Here is a 20,698-nt window from a genome sequence, read left to right on the forward strand (position 1 = left end):
CCATTTATTAAAGTGGGCTGAAATCTGGGCTTAACACTTTCTAACAGATTTAACATGGCACTTTTTAGGGCTTACATTTTTTTTCTTTTTTTACAGGTCATGCACTAATGCCATTAGCTGGCAAGACCTACAAAAAGTTTACAAGTGAGCATTTAGCACCTCCTAAATAAGAGGCAGTAAGTGCTCCCGCGTTAACTCTGCGTTATCCGGGTTGCCTGCACTAATCAGGATGCGGTAGCAGGACAGCACACGATTGCCCATGAGACACCCCATCTACAAAAATATTTTTAAAAAATAGTTTAACATGTGCAAAATACTGCAAAACACATTAATGCGTTTTGCGGTAGCCTGTTTTCCTGTGCTAATGCTGTGTTAAGGGCTAAGCATCCTTTTTCCTCAAGGGCCCCAAAGCTTGCTACTGCAAATTCTCACAATTGTGGAGGGTTTCATTGTGAGTTTTTTTTTTTTTTGGTCCAGTTCTCAAATCTGGCCAGCATACTTAATGCAGTGTTGCCAAAAGATACGTAGATGGAATTTGGTTTCTAACAAGCTCCCCTTTTCTGTACATCTAGACGAATGCCCATGATGCAAGACAGGATTGTAGCATTTAAAAATTACTACTACTACTACTTATCATTTCTAAAGTGCTACTAGACGTACGCAGCGCTGTACACTTGAACATGAAGAGACAGTCCCTGCTCGACAGGCTTACAATCTAATTAGGACAGACAAACAGGACAAACAAGAGATAAGGGAATATTAAATTGAGGATGATAAAATAAGGGTTCTGAATGTGATAATGTAGCACACACACACAGTCCATTCCCTCTCAATAATGGAATACACAATAGTTCAAAGGTACTGGTTATACTGTGTGTCTGTCTGTACGGTGCTCAATCCTCTTTCCCCTCCCCTACCTTTCCCTCAGTACCCCATCACAAGGGCTCATTTGTCCCCCTCAGTACACCCCCAGCAACCTCACTCTGCATCTTTCCCTCCTCTGCAACTCATTCCTTTCTTTCTGTAAAACCGACACAGTCTTTCCCCAAAGCCACTTCCTTCCTTCAACCTCAACTGACCCCCCAACCATCATCTCCCTTAGTCTTAAAAGCCTCCCTTACTCACTTCTTATAGTGATTTCTGGGAATCTCCTTTCAGGTAACAGGGGCTTTGAGCAGAAGACTGGCGACGTGGTTGCTTGCCTGCATGACAACTGGTTCAAAAGCTGATTGATGACATTATGAAGTCAGACTCATGGGAGTGCGACAAAGACAACTCTGTCCTTATTACATATAATACTTTAGGGTGTAAGCATGAATGCAAAGGGTTTAAAAGACCTGTGATAAAACACCGTTGAATATATAAACAATTTTCCTTTTTAAACACATTTTTAGACTTAACTATATTAAGATAAATATCTGATAACTGGTCCCCAGGGCAAGTGATTTAAACTTTTGCTTGTGCTTTAAAACAACACCGGTGTAATCATCAACTGTGGAAATACTCTATAATACAGCTGCTGCATAAGCCTGAAGGAAATACCAAGATTTCATCACCACTGTTGGTATATATATATCTATATATATAGATAGACAGATATAGATACAGACATATATCTTGCTTCCGGAACCTCTCATTCCAGCACAGAAGAAGAGGGAGGGTGGACACAGCAGTTGGGTCGCCTCAAGTTCTGAAGAATTGATTGGAACACACTATGCTGTCTCCCTTTGAGCTTTTTACTTGATGTATCAGAGGAAATGGACTTCCGGTTCTGGTTGCACTGAGCCCTGATAAGTTTCTCATGCTCTCGTATCTGTCTTTGTAAATGATTCTGAATAGCAATCCCTAAAGATTCAGGATCCATGGAAGCACCATAAACTTCCCATGTCATGCCCTGTTCATCCCAGACGACATCCTTAACCCTTTTGGATGGCTTCACTTGGTTTTTGGCCTCGGTATTTGGGCTTGACTTCTTCCCAGAATGGAGCTTTTGCTGCTCAGAGGCTGAGGTCTTCAGCTTTTGTTCCTTCTTATCTTCCCGGGCTTTTCTGAACCTAGGGGTATGTGGCACAGAATTCTGGTTAGAATCTGAAGCCGTTTTGGACTGCAAGCTTAAGTTGCTAGACTTCTTTAATTGTTCCTCGTCCTCTAAGAGCCTATCTTGCTTTTGCCTGACAAAAACTTGAAGAAATTCCTCAGCAGTGCCACCAGTTGCGCCAATATTGCTGCTTATCTCTGCCTCAAGATGCAGAGAAACTGGTTTACCTTCGTTCTTTGGCTTTGTGTCTGTACTGATTAGAGGTTGTGTAGCTCCTAGTTCATCAGTTACTCTGAACTGGAAAGGCTTTAGAGCTACACTGCTTTCTCTTATCTCGGATAGCCCAGTTTCATTGTGAATGCTGTGTGGCTGCTTGCTTTCTGGATCACTGGCTCTAAGTTGAGATTCTTCATCTTTCATTCCCAAGAGATTTTGACATTCATTTTGTTGGTTATTGGTCTCAATGGTAATTTGGTAAACAGGCTTCACGTTCGGAAACGCTGGAGAAGCTAATTGAATTTGAGGTGTGCCATGGCCATCTATGACAACACTGTTTGCTTGATCTCCTGACACACCTTTACATGTTTCCTGGGAGTCCGTAGCTAATTGCAGGCATTGATGGTCATGCGTTGTTACGTCTGGTGATGTTGTACAGACTATGTCAGTTGATTCTCCTGTATTTGCATGTGTTTTGCCAGATGCTTGAAAGCAGGCTTTTGGAGTGCATATGGCATTCTGAGTGAACTCTTTCTGTGCTGAAAAGTTGCCAGCCGGTTCTGATTGCTTCTGGGTGGAACCACTCTTTTTTGCATCACAAGAAAGATTTTCTTTTACATAAGCTGCAAGGATACTTGGGCTGGTGCATACTGATTTGCTCTCTACATTGGCTACAGCCTGAACCTCAACATCCCGCCTAGTCCAGATCTCAGGCTGAATTGTCATTGTACCTATTTCTTTACATTGGGCTTGTTTTTGCTGATCCATTTCTGCACTATAAGTTACCTGTGCGTGAACTAAGAGGGGTTGTGGAGATGACTCAAGACCCTGCGCTGTTACAGTTTTGGAAACAGGGCAGGTCTTTGAATTATTTGGCGGGTTGGAGGAAAACTCTGTTCCCTCCAGTTCACAGTCTACCACATGAGCAGACAACCGAGTGGACTCGTGCATAAGGACATCTTTTGCTGATGTTTTTATTTGCTCCATTTGTTCAGCATTTGCTTGAGACACACTGTTAGGCATCTCAAGAGCTGCCTGATGTACCATCCCGATGTTACACTCACTTTGCACTGATGGAATGGATATTGACAAGTCTTTTTGAATGGAGTGGTTGGATGCACCTTTACATGAGGTGCTCTTCATTATAGTTTGTTTTCCAGAGTCGTTGCTACACTGTGGCTCATAAGAATGCTCTGGTTCCAAAGCATTTATTTTTCCATCTTTGCCGGAAATCTCCAGAGAAGACATCACAGTCTGGTGAGCATCATCACATCCACTATGCCCACAGATCTGTTCACCCATGGGGGTTTCTTCAACTGTATTGCAGTTTGGATCAAACAAGCAAAGTACTCTGAGTTTCGACTCTGATAGAGAGATGCCATTACTATTCTTATCTGTGGCTGGCTGGCTGTGTGGGTGATCAGCAACCGGCAAGCCTCCAAGACTAGCTTCTTCTTCTTCTTCAGAAGTAGTAACTGCAGGTGATTTGATAGATATCTGAGAATCTGGTACAGTCCCCATGGAACTGCCCTGGTGTTGTGACGCACGTCAGGCTCTGTCAGCACTCTTTTGCTAGTAGCGATGTCACCAGAAGCAGATCCTCAGACTCTGTTTCTGAAAGACAAAAGGAAATAAGTGCAAAAGGATTATTAGCAGATTGTGAACAACAGCTATGAAATCTTTCAGCTGCTGCTATCACGTCAATCTTTCTACTACTGTAAGATGTTTGACATCCTTACTGAACTTTCTAAATTCATCCACCACCTCCCAACTGAAATTCAATGAAACATTCATAAAACATAAAAGGGCCCTCTTCAAAGATGGTTGTCTTATTCTAACCTAAGGCAAAATGATATTCAAATAGACCCAGAACGTTAAACACAAAGCGCTGTGCCTCACTCCCATCAACAACAATTCAAATTTCATTACAGATCAGGAATAACCAGTGGTTCTAGCCTACAATAAAAAAAACAAGCAACACTATTTGTGGTTATGCTGTATAAGAGAATAACTATTACTTTGGGTATGATTATGATTTTTGATGTTATCTGACAATGTTTTGCACACACAAAAAAGTAACTATATATTAAGGAAGTGTAATTAGATTTTATAAAACATTTCTTTCAGAACCTATACTTGCTATGTTGCAAGGATTATTTGCATATAAATCCCAGCAGCATAATAAGACATGCTAAAATGGAAATAATGCATGCAGTTCTGCCTATTTTATTACATCTACCTCCTTGTCTGCAACTGTAGGTCAACCCCCATATTTGAGTTTTGAGACACCAAAAGAAAAGGCATTTAGTTGACTGATTTGGCATCTTCTAGTGAATAATATTATTTATTATTATTTTGCTGCTAAAACTGTCTATTGCTTAAGTCCAGATTGTTTTGGAGGTATTCCAACATCAGTGAATTAAGTTATTGGCTAAATGCTATACATTAAAAGGCAACTAGTTCTGGTTATCCCACCAAGGGGCTGATGTACTAAGCAGTGTTAACTTTGAAGCACAGCAGTTTACTCAGTTTTCCAGCATTCATTTTATTCCTGATGTAGTCAATTTTTTTAGCACAGAAAAATCAAAAGTACTAGCACTGCAATAAATGATAGCACAGCAGGCATGTAAAATGCCAAAACAACTGCACAAATTTTGGCACAGTTTTATACTCTCTTTAGAGCGCTGAATCTTTACTCCAGCTCATCTGATGTATCGTTCCACTCTCCGCCCCCACCACAGCATTCCTGGGAGCTAGATGGACCAGGGTGCCCCAGGCCAAACCATCCTTGGCTTGGGCACCCTGGATAAGGGCACCCAACATAGGGAGGCCCTCGATCAGAGAGTCTCCAGTGCTGTGGCACCCTATCCCTGTGGACCAACAAATACCTATTTGGTCCTAGGTAGACAGCCATTTGTTCTGCTGCCATCTTCCAAACTGGTGGTGCCTGACCCCTAGTGATACATCAGAATGCACTGGTAGGGGGTCAGTCTGCCTAATAAGGTAGTGCGTCCCTTATTTGACAGAGATCCCCAAATAAGAGAACACTTCCCTTAGTTGGCAGACTGACCCCTAGCATTGCATCCTAATGTACCACTAGGGGCCAGACACTGTCATTTTGTAATGTGACACTGGGTAGCGCATAGGGAGCGGGGTGAGGCAGCAATGGAGGCTCTTTGAGAGCCTCCAGTACCATGTGCTCAGGCCCCCAGTGCTCTAAACTAGACAGTCTTAAGGGACATTTTTTTCCCTCTTTCTTGATAGTCTGACCCCTAGCATTATGTCCCATATACACTGGTAACGGTTAGACACTGCCACTTTGAAAGATGGTGGTACTGAAAGAAGAATGAGTGGACATTATTAATACATCTCAACTCCAGAGGTTGGTAAGAGGGTCAGGAGACTGGAGTCCACTGAGGCACCTGAGAACGATTGTGGGGTGGGATCAAGAGGTCCAGGGCTCACTAACCAGCCCAGATTTTTTTGGTGGGCTTTTATCCTCACTTCTTGTCAGTGCATGAACCAATTACTGCCCACAAACTGTCAGGAAGGGAGATACCTTACACCCAATAACCTAAACCAGTGCTTCTCAGGGCATATCCAGCCAGTCAGGTTTTCACGATATCCACAATGAATATGCATGAGATAGATCTGCATACCATGGAGGCAGTGCAGTGCAAGCAAATCTGTCATGAATATTCATTGTAAATATCCTGAAAAGCTGATTGGCTGGGTATGCTCCAAGGACCAGGTTGAGAAGCATTGCTCTAAACAATGGAATGCTATTGTTTTTTTCCTTAGTGCACATTTTTTTTTAACACAAGGTAATTTGCATACCATTAGTTTTCTACATTAGAAATAAAAGTTTTTTCAGCATATGCTTTAGAATACAGTGTGCTGAAGCTCAGTGCACGGCTTATTACATCAGCCTCAGAATGCGCAAGCTTGTCAATTTAGTGTATGAAGTGGCCTGGGTACAGTTCTGCACACTCTAGTACACTGGCCTCAAAGCTTGAATTGGACCTCATGTATGTATGGGAAAGATATGTGCTCAGTATTTAGAACAATTTATTTTAGTAAGTCATAAAATAACTTCCAAGTAGCACCACATTAATTTTGTTTTTTTTCTCTTTCTAACAATCTCTGCTCCTTCCCTCCTCTCCAGAAGGCTGGCCTAGATGAGTCAGACTGGAAGGAGGCTTCTGAGTTAACAGTAGTCTTCCTTCCTCTTTGAGCCTGAGTATGGCACCCTATAGCAAGGCAAAACCTAAGGTTATCATCCATCCGGTTTTACCCGGACATGCCCTCTTTTTGAGCACACTGCGGGGCATCCAGGCAGGTTTTGCCAGCCTGCCCGTTTGTCTGGGTTTGCGAGCAGGCGGGCCTTAGCGTGTCCTATCCTTCCCTACCTCATTATTGTGCCCTGGTGGTCTAGTGGCCTCTTTGGGGCAGAAAAGAATCCCCCCCTCTTTCCTGCCCAGAGCAGCTGCAGACCTCTTGCTCCTGGCGCAGTTTCAATGGCTACCGAGTGTTCAAGTGGTGGCCTTGCGAGACTTCCGCAGAAGTCTCGCAAGGCCGCCACTTGAACACTCAGTAGCTATTTTGAAGTGGTGCCAGAAGTAAGAGGTCTGCAGCCACACTGGGTAGGAAAGAGGAGGCTCCTTTCTACCCCAAAGAGGTCACTAGACCACACTGCTTGAGCTCTTGCAACCACTTTGAAGCGGCGCCGAGAGTAAGAGGCCCGAATGACATTTTGTGTCCTCTTTTTTTCTCATGGCAAATATGGTAACCCTAGCAAAACCTGACAGGCATGGCATTCTAACCTGTATTTACCAGGCAAAGATGGTTTTCTTCTGGATTTGATACAGAATAAATCTGTAGCATTTAATGTATCACAGCACTTCTCGAGCCAATCCTTGAGTATACCCAGTCTGGTTTTTAGGATATCTAAAATACAGGTGTATGAGATAGATTTGTACACAACAAAGGCAGCATATCTAAATCTATCTCATGCACATTCATTGCAGAATCCCTAAAATCCACACTTCAGTCTTTAACAAATCATTCTTGATTTCTCAACTGTGATATTACTACAAAAATAACTGATTGGGAGAGATGAAAGCAGAAACGCATTCTGAGATTTTCAGCTGAACCAAACACATTAAAACACATGTGGCATCATTTTGCCTAAGACGTTTAGCTCGTAATTGTAACGATCACCTTAGAAGGTTCACTGTTCTCTGAGTATTTTACAAAAAGGGCTCTCTGTTCAACACAGATGGATCAATATTCAAAGTGATTTAATTGGCCAGTAACGGCTTCTGGCCAGTTAAATTGCTTGTTCACAGCCAACCAGTCATTAACAGGAGTGTTTTGGGGGAGGAGTCAGCACTTGGCCAGTTAAGTGCCAATATTCAGCACCTAACTGGCCAAGGTAACCATGTAAATAGGACCGTATAAAAGTCAGTCCTATCTTTATGCATAGCCAGTTTGGTGCTGAATATTGATTTAACCAGCTATGCATTAGCCAGCTCTACAAACCTGGAAATTCAGTGCCGAAGCCCGTAATGGCCCATAGGATTAGCAGGTGCTGAACAGCACACTACCACGAAATGCCTTAGCATGTACTGTGGCAGTGCTTTTTTGGAGCGCGGTAGGCATGCACTAGTGCCTACTGTGGCTTAGTAAAAAGGGCCCCTTAGGCACTTGCACTTGTGCCATACAGCTGGCATAAGTGCAGGCGCCTAAATATTAGGCATGCCGATACTGGGTTACTTAGTATTCTAGAACAGAATCTAGGCACGAGGTTCCATTGTAGAAAAGGCTTCACATCTTGATTGGGAAGCCTACATAAGTGCCCAGTTACAGAACTGCCCTCACAGTTTTTGAACGGCCCAAGAAGTTACATGGAAATACTTTAAAACAAATAGGAGGAAATGTTTTTTCACTCAAAGAATACTTATGCTCTGGAACTCATTGCCTGAGACGTGGTAATGACAGTTAGTATATCTGGGTTTAAAAAAGGTTTGGACAAGTTCCTGGAGGAAAAGTCCATAGTCTGTTATGGAGATAGACATGGAGGAAGCCACTGCTTACCCTGGGATCGGTAGCATGGAATGTTGCCACTATTTGGGTTTCTGCCAGGTACTTGTGACCTGGATTGGCCACTGATGGAAACAGGATACTGGGCTAGATGGACCATTGGCCTGACCCAGAATGGCTGTTCTTATATTCTAATGTGAAGAACATGCTTTACAATCTATTCATTCCATGACATGTACATGTGTCAATAGCGGCATTATAAAACCACTATTTATACATCTGCAACTACCATTTACCTGTGTAAATGCCATACAACTATCTAGCATGACCTCCTTATTGAACAATGTGTGAAAATGTATTAAGGATAATGTATTCCACTGCAGTACTAAACGGTGAGATAAACCAGCATCCAAGGAGAAGACTCAGGGGCTCTTTTACTAAGCTATGGTAAGAAATAACTTAATGCGCCCTTACTTGGATCTTTCCCGCGCGCTAAGGCCATTTTTACTGTGGCCGTAAAATAGTCCTTTCTATTTATTTCATTAATGGCTGTGCCTAATTTTACTTATGTACTTATGTAGGTACATAAGTATTACCATACTGGGTATCAAGAAAACCTGACTGGCTAGGTGTCCCCCGAGGACTGGGTTGAAAGCCCCTGTTATAAGGCTTCGTGCCTAACTCTAATAGTATGTAACTCAAAAGGGGGCATGGCATGGGTGTGCCAGGGGCATTCCAAAATGGTGCATGTGTAGTTCTAGAATACTGCCTCAGCCTGTCTAAATTGAGCACCAGCATTTGAATCAGTTTCAGCAGGCGTGAGTCTGGCGCCTAAAGTTAGTCGGCACCCATTTTTAAATGCCATTTACTGAATCTGGTCCTAAATATGTACATACATGCATAAATGCCAATATTCCAGCTATGTGCTATTCTACAAAAAAGTACTTGAATATGATGGTATGTATTGAAGGTGGGTGTACACTTGAGCGGAGTCTGGACAAGATGCACAGATACATGGGTATAGAATACTACAATTTACATGCACTTTTCAGCAATCTAGGTGTGAGCATTTATGTCAGCCCTATGGCTGGTATTAAGTGCTCACACCTAATATCTAGATGCAACTTTGACCTTTAAGCTAACATTCTATACAGAGGTCCCAATAGGTGCCCAGATTTCTTGACTAGCTCGCGAGAGTTAAAACAGTCTTCCCTCTGGGTAAAGAAAATGAGCAAAAGATGACAATATTAGAAAATGTAATTGAATCATAAGCAATCCAGTGATTGTCTGAAGGGGCAACCGCACGACTTTATTCATTTGGAGATGTAATCCAGAAATGGGTTTCTCCTTTCATTTCCTTATCCACTAATCATCTTAAGTTAAAATTGCAATAATTGGCCAGGGCTTAGTGAATTAGAATTAGAGATAGAGAGAGAGGGAAGACTAAAGTCAGCTGCTGCTTTTCAGACAATCTGATCATTAGAATGGATGGTGGAATTTGAGTTCAGGAGATTTTTGTACATAAACAAAAGCTAAAATAATGTAATTTATTTTCCAATACATCTTATTTTAGATGTGTGACTAAAAGTTTCTCAGTTTAAAAAAGGGCATTTAAAGTAAGCCATCTATATTAAGAGAAGACTCATGGGCAGACTTCTACAGTCTGTGCCCTGAGAATGGCAAGGGGAAATTAAACTCTCACATACCATGTAAAATGAGTTTATCTTGTTAGGCAGATTGGATGGACCGTGCAGGTCTTTATCTGCCGTCATTTACTATGTTAAATGTGAGCCTGGACTTGCTATACAGCTTGTCCGTGTTGGGCTGCTTTCAGTCATGAAGCAAGCCTCAAGAAATGAAGCACAGCCAGAGAAGCTCATTGTTATGAGTAAAGACAATTTGGGCCCTGTCCTCGAGTTTGGACCGTGCAGGTCTTTTTCTGCCGTCATCTACTATGTTACTATGTTGTTATGTTATGTTAACCAATCCGGTTTTCAGGATATTTATAATGATTATATATGAAATATAGTTGCATACATTGGAGGTTCGGGGTATATAAATATTCATGGCAGCTATCTTGGAAAGCAGATTGTGTGTCTCCAGGACATGGCTGGGAAGCACTGCTTGCACACCACTCTTTATAGTTTTAGATAATCTTGTAACCTTTATGACAAATACAAAAAGCTGTATTCATAATACAATGGGTTGAGAACCTGGGAAACCAGGTTCAGTTCCCTCTGCAGCTCCATGTAACCCTCAGCAAGTCACTTAGCCCTCCGTTGCCCCAGGTACAATATATATAACTTAGATTGTGAGCCCATTAGGGACAGTGCAAAGTACCTGTAATAGAAATTGTAAACCGCATAGTCGACTCAGGGATCACTTGCGGTATATGAAGTGCTGAAAATAAAGGAAATGGTTGTGCCCAGCATTTCAGTGCAGCAGCTTAGATTTTCAATGAGTATACTGTACAATAACAAGTAGTCAAAGGATTATGTCTGTCTTTTTTTTTTTCAGCTGATGAAACAGCTCATCTAACTAAACTGTTTTAATAGAGGTCATAGTGTTAGGGATTCTCAGGTTATCCAAGAATTTGTGGATGCATCTGCTTTTCTTCAGGACAAACACAACTGGGTTTCTGTGACTTTCATAACATAATGGTTTTTATATACTGTAGCAACCAATGGCTTGAAACAGTTTACAAAGCAAAAATTAACATTAGCAAAATTTTACAAAATAATTTCAAATCATTAACCTAAACAAAGACTGCTATCTATTAGTTAAAATGTTTCTGAAATAGCTCGTTTGTTTTTTTTTTTTACAAAATTTCAAATAATCCCGTTCCATTCTAAGTCAGTTTGCCTACAATTCCAAGATATAATTGCTGCAAAACTAGCTTTTTACAGGAAGAATTAAGCTTCAAGGAAGACAGTAAAGGAACTGAAAATTTGTTCATATGGATCAGTCTAATTGTAGAAAAAAGCAGGAGAGGCAGAAGATCTGTGATGCAAGCACAGCAGAACAAACCGCAGACCAACACACATGAAAAGCAGTAGCAAGAACTTTTAATTCAACCAGAAATACTTATGCCTAGATTGTTTCTCTAGAGAGGTGTGTGTTTGACTGTGCCTTTTTAGTTTTGCCTGTGAAGCAGCCTTTGGCGAAATGTGGTCACGTCAGGCGTAAATATTTCTGGTTGAATTTCCAAGTGTGTCAATCTAATTATATCCCCGCGGGTCCTGCGAGAACCTATAAGGAACAAGATACTCAAGACAATGACCATACAAGATTTTAAAAAGTAAACAAGACTTCCCCAGAGTTTTGCTTTCTGACCCCACTCAGTGATGTCAGCTGGATGACAACCAGCATTGATGCCAAAGGACTTGTTCAACTACCCTTACTGGCAGCCAACAGCACCCCGATTGACACTGTCCCCCGACAGAGGAGGCAGGGAAGGGATGTAGGCCAAACCAGATATTACAGACTGATTCCTCAAGAAAGTTAAATTTTACTACTACCTTTGGAGATCAGTCTGTTTGGTTAGGCCTACATATCCCTTCCCTACTCCTTCAGCTGTCCTAGCCTTCTCGTAGGGAATCACTCCTTGTTTCATGGTTGAGGAGGCCAGTAAACCTCTCTCTCTCGGGACTTGCAGGTTCTCTGGGCAGTTGCGACTGCTTTAGTTTTTCTTCAGGGTAAATATTTCTGGATTTGTGCGACTCTCTCTGGTACTGTGCTTCGGAGTGCTCTTTATTGCAATGGCCCCTCTGGTTTAAACACGAGCAATAAAAGCAGGGATCAAGTCCAAGTTGATAGTTTTCTTAAACTACTACTACTGCTTAACATTTCTAAAGCGCTACTAGGGTTACGCAGCGCTGTTAAACACACAACTTAATTTCTGACATAAATGGACAAGGAAAGAATTGCATAATAGTGGAACTGACCCCATAAATGTCCTGTCACTGATTTTAATTACCATATTCCTTTCATAGAAGTCAAATATAAGATTCATAGTTCGACCCAACAAGGCCAAATAAGGAACTCCCCTGAGTTAGTTGGACCATTTAACTGGAAGGCTCAAAATTCATGTCAGATATATTTGAACCGGCCGGTGTTCAGCCAGTGGCAGTCAGCGTTTTTATGTCCGACGTAGGCTGTATTTCTGGATATTCAATTACAGGCCATGTCCAGGTACCAGCATTTAATATCAGGTTCTAGGTTGGCCGCTAAAGCTTATGCGGTTAAGTACAATATTCAGTCCTTGACCACATAAGCTGAACCACTTAAAGATAGGACTGCTATTTAAGCGGCCCAATTTAAGCAGTTATCTTATGTGGTCAAGGGATGATCAGCCCTTAACTGCATAAGTGCCAATTCCATCCCTGGAGCACCCACAAGTTAGCTGATTGTGGCAAACGAGCTGACCACGAATATGCAGCAGTGCTAACCGGTTACGTGCTGCTGAGTAGCAGCCTTCAGCCGCAAACAAGCGATTTAACGGGACAGTTACCTCTCCTGCCTGCTTTAATCGTTTTGAAAATCGGGTGGAAAATGACCAAGAGCAGGTTTTGATTACAGATCACAAAAATCCCCAAAGGGTACCCTGACCATGGTAGCAAGGCACTAGGTTCAAAGGAGACCACGCTATGGATATCTGTAAAACCTAACTGGGGGTCCTCCAAAGACTAGGTTGGAAACCACTGCTTTAAAGTGACTAGGAGCAGGTTTTGCTACATATTAAACAATTTTCTAGGGACCGCAGTTACACTATCCCCCCATCACCCCTTGTCTTTCTCTGTCTTACCATAAACAGACCTCACCCCTCCCTGCCAGTCCTGCAAGACTGAAGAAAAGTACCTGGCCAAGCCCGCTGAGTTACCGGTGATTACCTTCGGCGCGAAGGAACCTTGGCGTCACATGCATAAAAACCCTGCTTGTCCTGCCCCCTCTGATGCATTCTATACGCATTGTGTATACATCGGTAGGGGTGGGACCAACAGGGCCTTTGCATATGTGGCACCAAGGCTCCTGCGGACAGAATTTAATCACTGGTATTGACCTGGGCCAGGTACTTTCCTTCAGTCCCACAGGACCAGAAGGGAGAGTGGCGATCTGCTTGCAGGCCACATAAAATTGTCGGGAAGTAGGTTGCCCATCCCTGTGAAAGACTGTTTGCAAATACAATTGGGGTCTTTTATGCATGCAAGTACACGCAAAGGACCCTTTCCCTACTTAGGTCACAGTTTACAAAAATCTGAGATAAATCGGTAAAATTATTGCCTCTTGAGACTGGTGGAAGTCAAAACCAGTGCTGAGGTGTCTGGGCTTACAGTATGTATATTGCTCTCTTAGACCCCTATTTACTATGTTGCATTAGCTATTTATTTGGTAATTGCGCTGACAGTTAATCCGGTGCGTTAGCAGTTAGCACACAAGTAATTTCCAAGTTAATCGCATAATGCAGGAGGAGGCACCATTCAGAGAATCATGACTGGGATATAGTTATACTGGGCTATAATCTATTCTGGAAAGACAGGGTAGGAAGAAAGGGAGGAGGAGTGGCATTCTATGTGCAAGATAATAGTAAAGGAACAGAGTTCTAGAACTTACGAGGAAAGGACAAGGCACTGTGAATTAATCTGGAAAGAGGGAATTGAACATCTATTATTATTGATGTGATACATAGACCTCCTTCACAGGCAGAAAAAGTGGACAGAACTTTAATTGAAGACACTCACAATACTGCTCTGAAAGGAGAAATACTACTGATAGATGATTTCAATCTGCTTCCCGACTGTGGCGGTGTCTAGAAATAGGGAGATCTTGGATTCTCTACAGGAAAAATAAACAAACATAAAACAAACTGTTCTGGCAATTTGTAATGGTCCCATACTGGACCTGGTGCTTATAAATGGGGAGAATGTTTTTGATGTAATAGTGGCCAGTCATCTGGAATTCAGTGATCACTGGGTGCTGTGGTTCAATACTAGGCCATGCACATAGTAAATTCATTCAAAAGTGAGGATCCTAGACTTCAAGAAAATTAACTTTGTCAAGATGGAGGAATCCTACTATATAAATGAGCTGTGACCAACATGCCGCGGATGCGCAGAACAGCACAGCTCTTCTGCGCATGCGTCACTTCACAGGTCTCTCCCGAGTCACCCAGCAATTCTCCTCTGCCTCACCTCCAGCCACCCAGCGATTCTCCTCGCTCCCCTGATTACCTCCGTCGACGCGGCTGCATCATTGAGAGCCCTGCCCGTCTCCAGCTTTCTCTTTGAGTTCGTTCCCTCAGAGTCCCGCTTTCTGATGTCATTTCCTCTTTCCGCGAGGGCGGGACTCTGAGGGAACGAACTTGAAGGGAAGGCTGGAGATGGGCAGGGCTCTCAATGATGCCGCCGCGTCGACGGAGGTAATCAGGGGAGCGAGGAGAATCGCTGGGTGGCTGTGGGGGGGGGGGGGGGGGGGCAGGGGAGAGAGGAGAATCGCTGGGTGGCTGGAGGGGGAGGGCAGGGGAGAGAAGAGAATCACACACACTCTCTTCACAGACACACTCGCACCCACTCTCTCAAACATATTCCGAAGAAAACCTTGCTAGCGCCCGTTTCATTTGTGTCAGAAACGGGCCTTTTTTACTAGTACCTAAAGAAACTGCTAGCTGGATGGGAACATCTGGGGGGAAGTAGAAAAGCAGTGGGCAAAACTGAAAGGTGCTATTTTAAGGGCAACAAATCTTTTTGTTGGAAAGTAAATGCAAGTAAGAGGAAAAGGAGGCCACTATGGTCCTTGAAATTGGCTGGAAAGGTAAAGGAAAAAAAGGTTAGCCTTCATAAACTACAAGAGACAAAGACAAGCAACCGTATCTGGAAAAGCAAAGAGAAGCTGGTAAAATAGTCAGGAAAGCAAAGATACAAATAGAAGAAAATATAGAATATATACTGTAAAATGACGGAGGAGACAAGATTGATTGGTAGATACATTAGTGATAGGAAGAAGTGCAAAAGTGGCATTGTGAGGTTTAAGGGTGAAGACGAATATGTAGAAGCTTATGAGGATAAAGCAGAACTGCTTAACAAATATGTCTGTTCTGCATTCACAGATGAAGGACTGGGCGCAGGACCACAAAAAAAAAAAGAAAAAAAGACAGATATAAGAATTGAAGTGAGGTAGATACCAAATGATTTTCAGAAGACTTTCATGAGGAACTAGCTAAACTAAAAGTAAACAAACCAATGGGGCCAGCTGGGTTACATCTGAGGGTATTGAGGCGATGCTGTCTGACATTTTCAATGATTCTTTAAAGTTTGTAGTAGTAGATATGGTCCCTTGCCACAAAAGCAGACGTGGTTTCTAACTGTAGGTCTTGCCATACTAGTCCAATTAACTTATTTCGCTGAGCAGCCACAATGAAGCAGGATCATCACAAGTTCAAAATACACTGTGTGTGACACACCCCCCAAGTGCTCCCATCACGCTCCCACTCTGTCCACTTGTATGACATCATTATGGACAGGATACAGTTTTGGCACCCCAGTGTTCTGTGACAGGAAGAGGCGATAAGGGAGGACTTTTGGAAAGGTACAATTCCGTAACGGAGGTGTTACTGTGAATCTGTATTTGTGTGCTGCAGCTGTTGAAGGCCACACAGTTGTCAGTCCTAAATTCCTGAGTCCTGAGCACATCTGACAGGGCTCCCCTAAATTTTACAGCTAAAAAGTAGAAGTTCTTAGTGTGCCAGTGTCGTAATCTAGCTCTGTCCACAGCAACAGATATTTGTTGGCAGTACAATTCAGTCACAAAGTTTCCCCTGAAAAAATATCAAAGAAAATGAAATATATATCTGAATAACTTAAAATGCAGTAAAGCAGTTAGGGAATTATTTGTAATCCATGTATGTGTGTCTGTGCTTGCTCTGTATGTGTTGTGTCTGTGGGGATGGCTAGGGAAGTTTGTGGGAAACAGCTGTGGGGGAGAAGCAGAAGTTTGCAGCATGGTGGTGGAGTTGCAGAGGGTAGCTTTGAGGGGCAGGAGAGAGTTGTGGGGTATATATTTTTTGGAGGATGAGGCAGGTGTGGTAGAGAGTAATTTTTGGGGTGGGGCAGTTTGTGGGGTGCAAGGGAAGTTGCGGGAACTGTTAGGGGAATGGGAGCAGTTTGCAAGGTGATGAGGCGGTTGGGGGTAGATTTTCCAGGGTGGGGAAAGAGTTGTGGGGGTACATTTTAAGGATGGGGCAACTTGCAGGGTAGTGGGGTAGCTGTGGGGAAGAGTAGTTTTGGTGGGGGGAGTAATTTTTTTGGGGGGTGGCTGTTTTTTGTAGTGGGACAATTTGTGTGGTGAGGGAGTGTTTTTTTTTTTTGGGGGGGGGGCTGGGCAGTTTAGGAGGTTGGGAGAGTGGAGACCAGGGTGAGGCAGATTGAAAGGAGTAATTGCCTAAAGCTGTAATGTTTCACTGTAAGTTTCTGTGCTACAAAAGCTCTAACTGCATCTCCCACAGAAATGCATTGGGCCATTTTTTTTACGGGGGGGGGGGGGGGGGGGGGGCTTATTTCTCTGGACCTCCAATCCGATCTAATCATTATTGGACTCAACATGTCTTTTTATTAATGGTTTTTCCCACATGCCAAGTTTCACTTGTTTGGATACATTTTTGGAGAACTATTTTGCCTCCAGACAGACAGATGGACAGTCTGGACCCTTTTTGTTTAATTCTTTCCAATTTTTGTTCTGTTGGAAAGAATAATAAACAGGAAGCAGTCCAGAGGGTGGCTACTAAAAAGGTCAGTGTTTTTTGTCATAAAGTACACGGAGATCTGAATATGTATGTTTTGGAAGAACAGATGAGTGGGAAAGGCAGAGAAAGGCGAACCAATGTGCCTGCATCCACTGAGTGGGAAAGGTCAGGGAAAAGCAAGCTAATATGTCCACATCCACGGAGGCATGGGTAAGGCAGGGAAAGGGCTAACCTATGTGCCTTCAAAGTGAAGCTAATATAGCCTCTAACACCCCGGCTAACAACTGGCAAGCCAGGAGCCACCCCCAGGCAGATTTTTGATGGAGCTCGAAAAAGCTGCAGCCACCCTGCTTGGGGAGATAGAGAATACTGAAGAGGCAGTGGAGCTGGCTGGCCATGAGGCACTGTGAAAAGTTGAGTGCTCTCTATCTCCCCCTGCTGGTTGATGGACACAACCCATACGTAATGGCTTCATCTGCTTGATGACAAGGAATATTTCTGTATGGAAAGGATAGTGGATGCGTGGAACTGCTTCCCAGTGGAGATGACTACTGTATCTGAATTAAAGAAAACATGGGACAAACTGAGAGGATCTCTAAAGGAGAGGAAGGGATTGTAGAACTTAGTAGTTCATGTGAATAGACAGAACTGGATGGGCCAATATGGTCTTTATGTGCTCTTACTGTCTGCCTGATCAATATTCAGGGGGATTTAACTGGGTGGGAAGGCTTCTGTTGAAAGTAGCATTTAACGGGACAGTGTTGCTGAACACCAGCAAAAATCAACGTGGCACTATCCTCTACAGTTAACACAGAAGTTATGCAATTACCGTGTAGTAACTACAAAAAGCTTTGTACAGGTTAGGCCCCTTGAGGTTATGAGATGTTATGTTGAGGGAGGCTCCATGCTGGTCAACATTCTAAGCTCTCCTGTACAGTCTGAAGGCATCTGTTTACCAGATCTGGTGTGGACTGGCTTTATTAATAGCAATATCCAAATACCAACTTAAGGGCTTATAAGTAACTACTTGTAGTGCAGTCACTGAACAAAGAACATTTCTGTTCCTAATCCTCTAGTGCAGCAGCTATGACAGTCTTGGTTTCAAACCCAAGCCAAGTTTTTCTAATTCAGCTGCTTGGGCCCCAGAAAGGCTTAATCCGGTTATCCACCAGAGTAGTTTGGCAATTGGCCTAAGGCTACTTTCATAGTTAGGCATTCTGATCATACTGAAACATCAATCCAGTCTTCTATTTTTCCTACTTAGAAAGACAGAAAGCAAAAGCGTTCAATTTTGGTTCTTGTGGGTACACTTTATATCCTCGGTGACCAATGCATACAAAACTTCTCACTTTCACTTGGTTTAAAGATACTTTTCCTAACTCTGATGGCATTTAGCTCCCTCTACACCCATGCCACAATAATTCCTTGCACACACTTCATTCTTGGAGTTACAAGATCGTGGTTTATTGGATGTACATCTATGACATTACCTGAGCCAAATAACTTGGCCATTCCTTCCATGTGCACCCCAGCTTGCCTTCTGGGGCCAGTCCAGCTAGGACAGTGGCTAGGGCTGCCATCTGGTGCTAGTTCACATCCTTTTCCCATGCATCTCCACCTGGCCGTCCAGGCCTTACTTGTCCCTATTGGATGGACTTAAGGCTTGGATATCTGCCACATTCCAGGTGCAGCAATTCATACCCGCCACTAGGCACCCCATGAAGCGGTGATCTTGTTCACAAAAATTGCTGAATCCCATTGACTAAATCAGTCCACCTGGCTGACTGGTGTACACCATCCTAACATTTGTCCATATTTATCAGCTGGTGATGAATAGCATCCCAGACCCTTCAGATGTACATGTCCCACTTTGTTTGCACAGCCTTTTAAAGGTCTAGCTCTGGCTGCTCTGTCTGTGAGCCCAGTTGGCAGCACTTTGAACAGTCATCGGGGCCCTTGGAAACACCCTAGCAATTCCTGTCTCCACAGTGGATGATACTCTTATTAATAGCTTCCTGGTTACTTTGCCCTTATTGATAGTTATTTTCTGGTTACTTTGCCTTGACCTTATGCACATCTGCTGCCTCCTACGATGCACTTCCATGCTTGACACCCAGAGTATTCTGGCAGCCATTACCAAGCAAATCCATTTGCTTGTCCACGTGATGTAAAATGGCCATTTGCTCTGCCCTCGCCTGTGTCACCTGTATGAGAACATTGCACGGTGGTGTGGGGTGTACCCTGTTTACTGCACCCACTGGAAACCCCTGGCTGGGGACTTCAACCTCCCACATCCTTGAGTAGGAGCTTGTACCCTTACGCAGTGAGCCATCTCTACCACTGCACCTACCTGGCACGAGAACATCCCACCATCAGCATGATATACCCCCCGACTGTACTACCTCTTTCTGAATTTATTGTAGATTGACCCATCCAAACTTTTTTTAAAACTCTTCCTAAAGGAAAAGTCTATAGACCATTATTAAATTGGACTTGGGGGAAAATCCACTATTTCTGGGATAAGCAGTATAAAATGTTTTGTACTTTTTTGGGATCTTGCCAGGTATTTGTGACCTGGATTGGCCACTGTTGGAAACAGGATGCTGGGCTTGATGGACCTTTGGTCTGTCCCAGTACGGCAATACTTATGTACTTATGTCTCTTGTTACCATCATATATCTGCTCTTGGTACCTCAGCTATATGGTAACTACTACTACTTATTTCTAAAGTGCTACTAGACGTACGCAGCGCTGTACACTTGAACATGAAGAGACAGTCCCTGCTCGACAGAGCTTACAATCCAATTAGGACAGACAGACAGACAGAACAAACAAGAGACACGGGAATATTAAAGTGAGGATGATAAAATAAGGGTTCTGAACAAAGTGAATAAGGGTTAGGAGTTAAAAGCAGCATCAAAAAGGCGGACTTTTAGCTTAGATTTGAAGATGGCCAAAGATGGAGCTTGACATACTGGTTCAGGAAGTCTATTCCAGGCATATGGTGCAGCAAGATAAAAGGAACGGAGTCTGGAGTTAGCAGTGGAGGAGAAAGGTGCAGATAAGAGAGATTTTTACCCAGTGAACGGAGTTCCCGGGGAGGAATGAAGGGAGAGATGAGAGTGGAGAGGTACTGAGGAGCTGCAGAGTGAATGCACTTATAGGTCAATAAGAGGAGTTGTATTGTACAAAATAAGAGGAGTTGTATTGTACAAAATCTTTAGCATCATAGCTACGTTAGTTGAAAGTTCTAATGCATGTTTATTGAGTGTATCATAAGATGCGTGGTACAGAGTCAGTTGGGATAATCTGATGGTTAGTTAAACTCAAGGTCTATTTCTCCCCTCCAATTTGCTCAGTGGTACCCCCCCCCCCCCGCCAGTTATTATGAAACTATCACTGATCCTGCCCTGCCCTTAACAATTCTTTGGCGCTTTTTGGAACAAATGCACCCAGGCCCATAACCTTGTCCTTGCCAACACCAAATTCCCCATTATTAAGCTGGCACCCAACCTACTGCCTTGCCTAACTCCACCCTGCGAGGAAAGGCCCCCTATATAATTTGCCTTGTGTGCAGCTGAACCCACTTACAATCTGGCATGACCTTACCTTCCTATCCTCTACGTAACAACTCCTCCACTCTCTCTTTGCCAGGGTATCCAATCCTT

The 20,698-nt window shown here is 43.2% G+C and overlaps 1 protein-coding gene across 2 annotated transcripts in view; it reads right to left on the minus strand.

The window, feature by feature from the left end:
• Window positions 1-797: 797 nt before the first annotated feature.
• GPRIN3 (GPRIN family member 3) overlaps window positions 798-20,698 on the minus strand; it is a 160,735-nt gene continuing 140,834 nt past the window's right edge. For both annotated transcript variants that reach the window (XM_030190688.1, XM_030190689.1), the window contains exon 2: window positions 798-3,868. In XM_030190688.1, coding sequence (XP_030046548.1) covers window positions 1,634-3,775 — 2,142 coding nt within the window. In that variant the 5' untranslated portion in view covers window positions 3,776-3,868 and the 3' untranslated portion in view covers window positions 798-1,633. The remainder of the gene's footprint in view (window positions 3,869-20,698) is intronic.

Source organism: Microcaecilia unicolor, chromosome 2, assembly GCF_901765095.1.
Source record: "Microcaecilia unicolor chromosome 2, aMicUni1.1, whole genome shotgun sequence".
Classification (NCBI taxonomy): domain Eukaryota; kingdom Metazoa; phylum Chordata; class Amphibia; order Gymnophiona; family Siphonopidae; genus Microcaecilia; species Microcaecilia unicolor.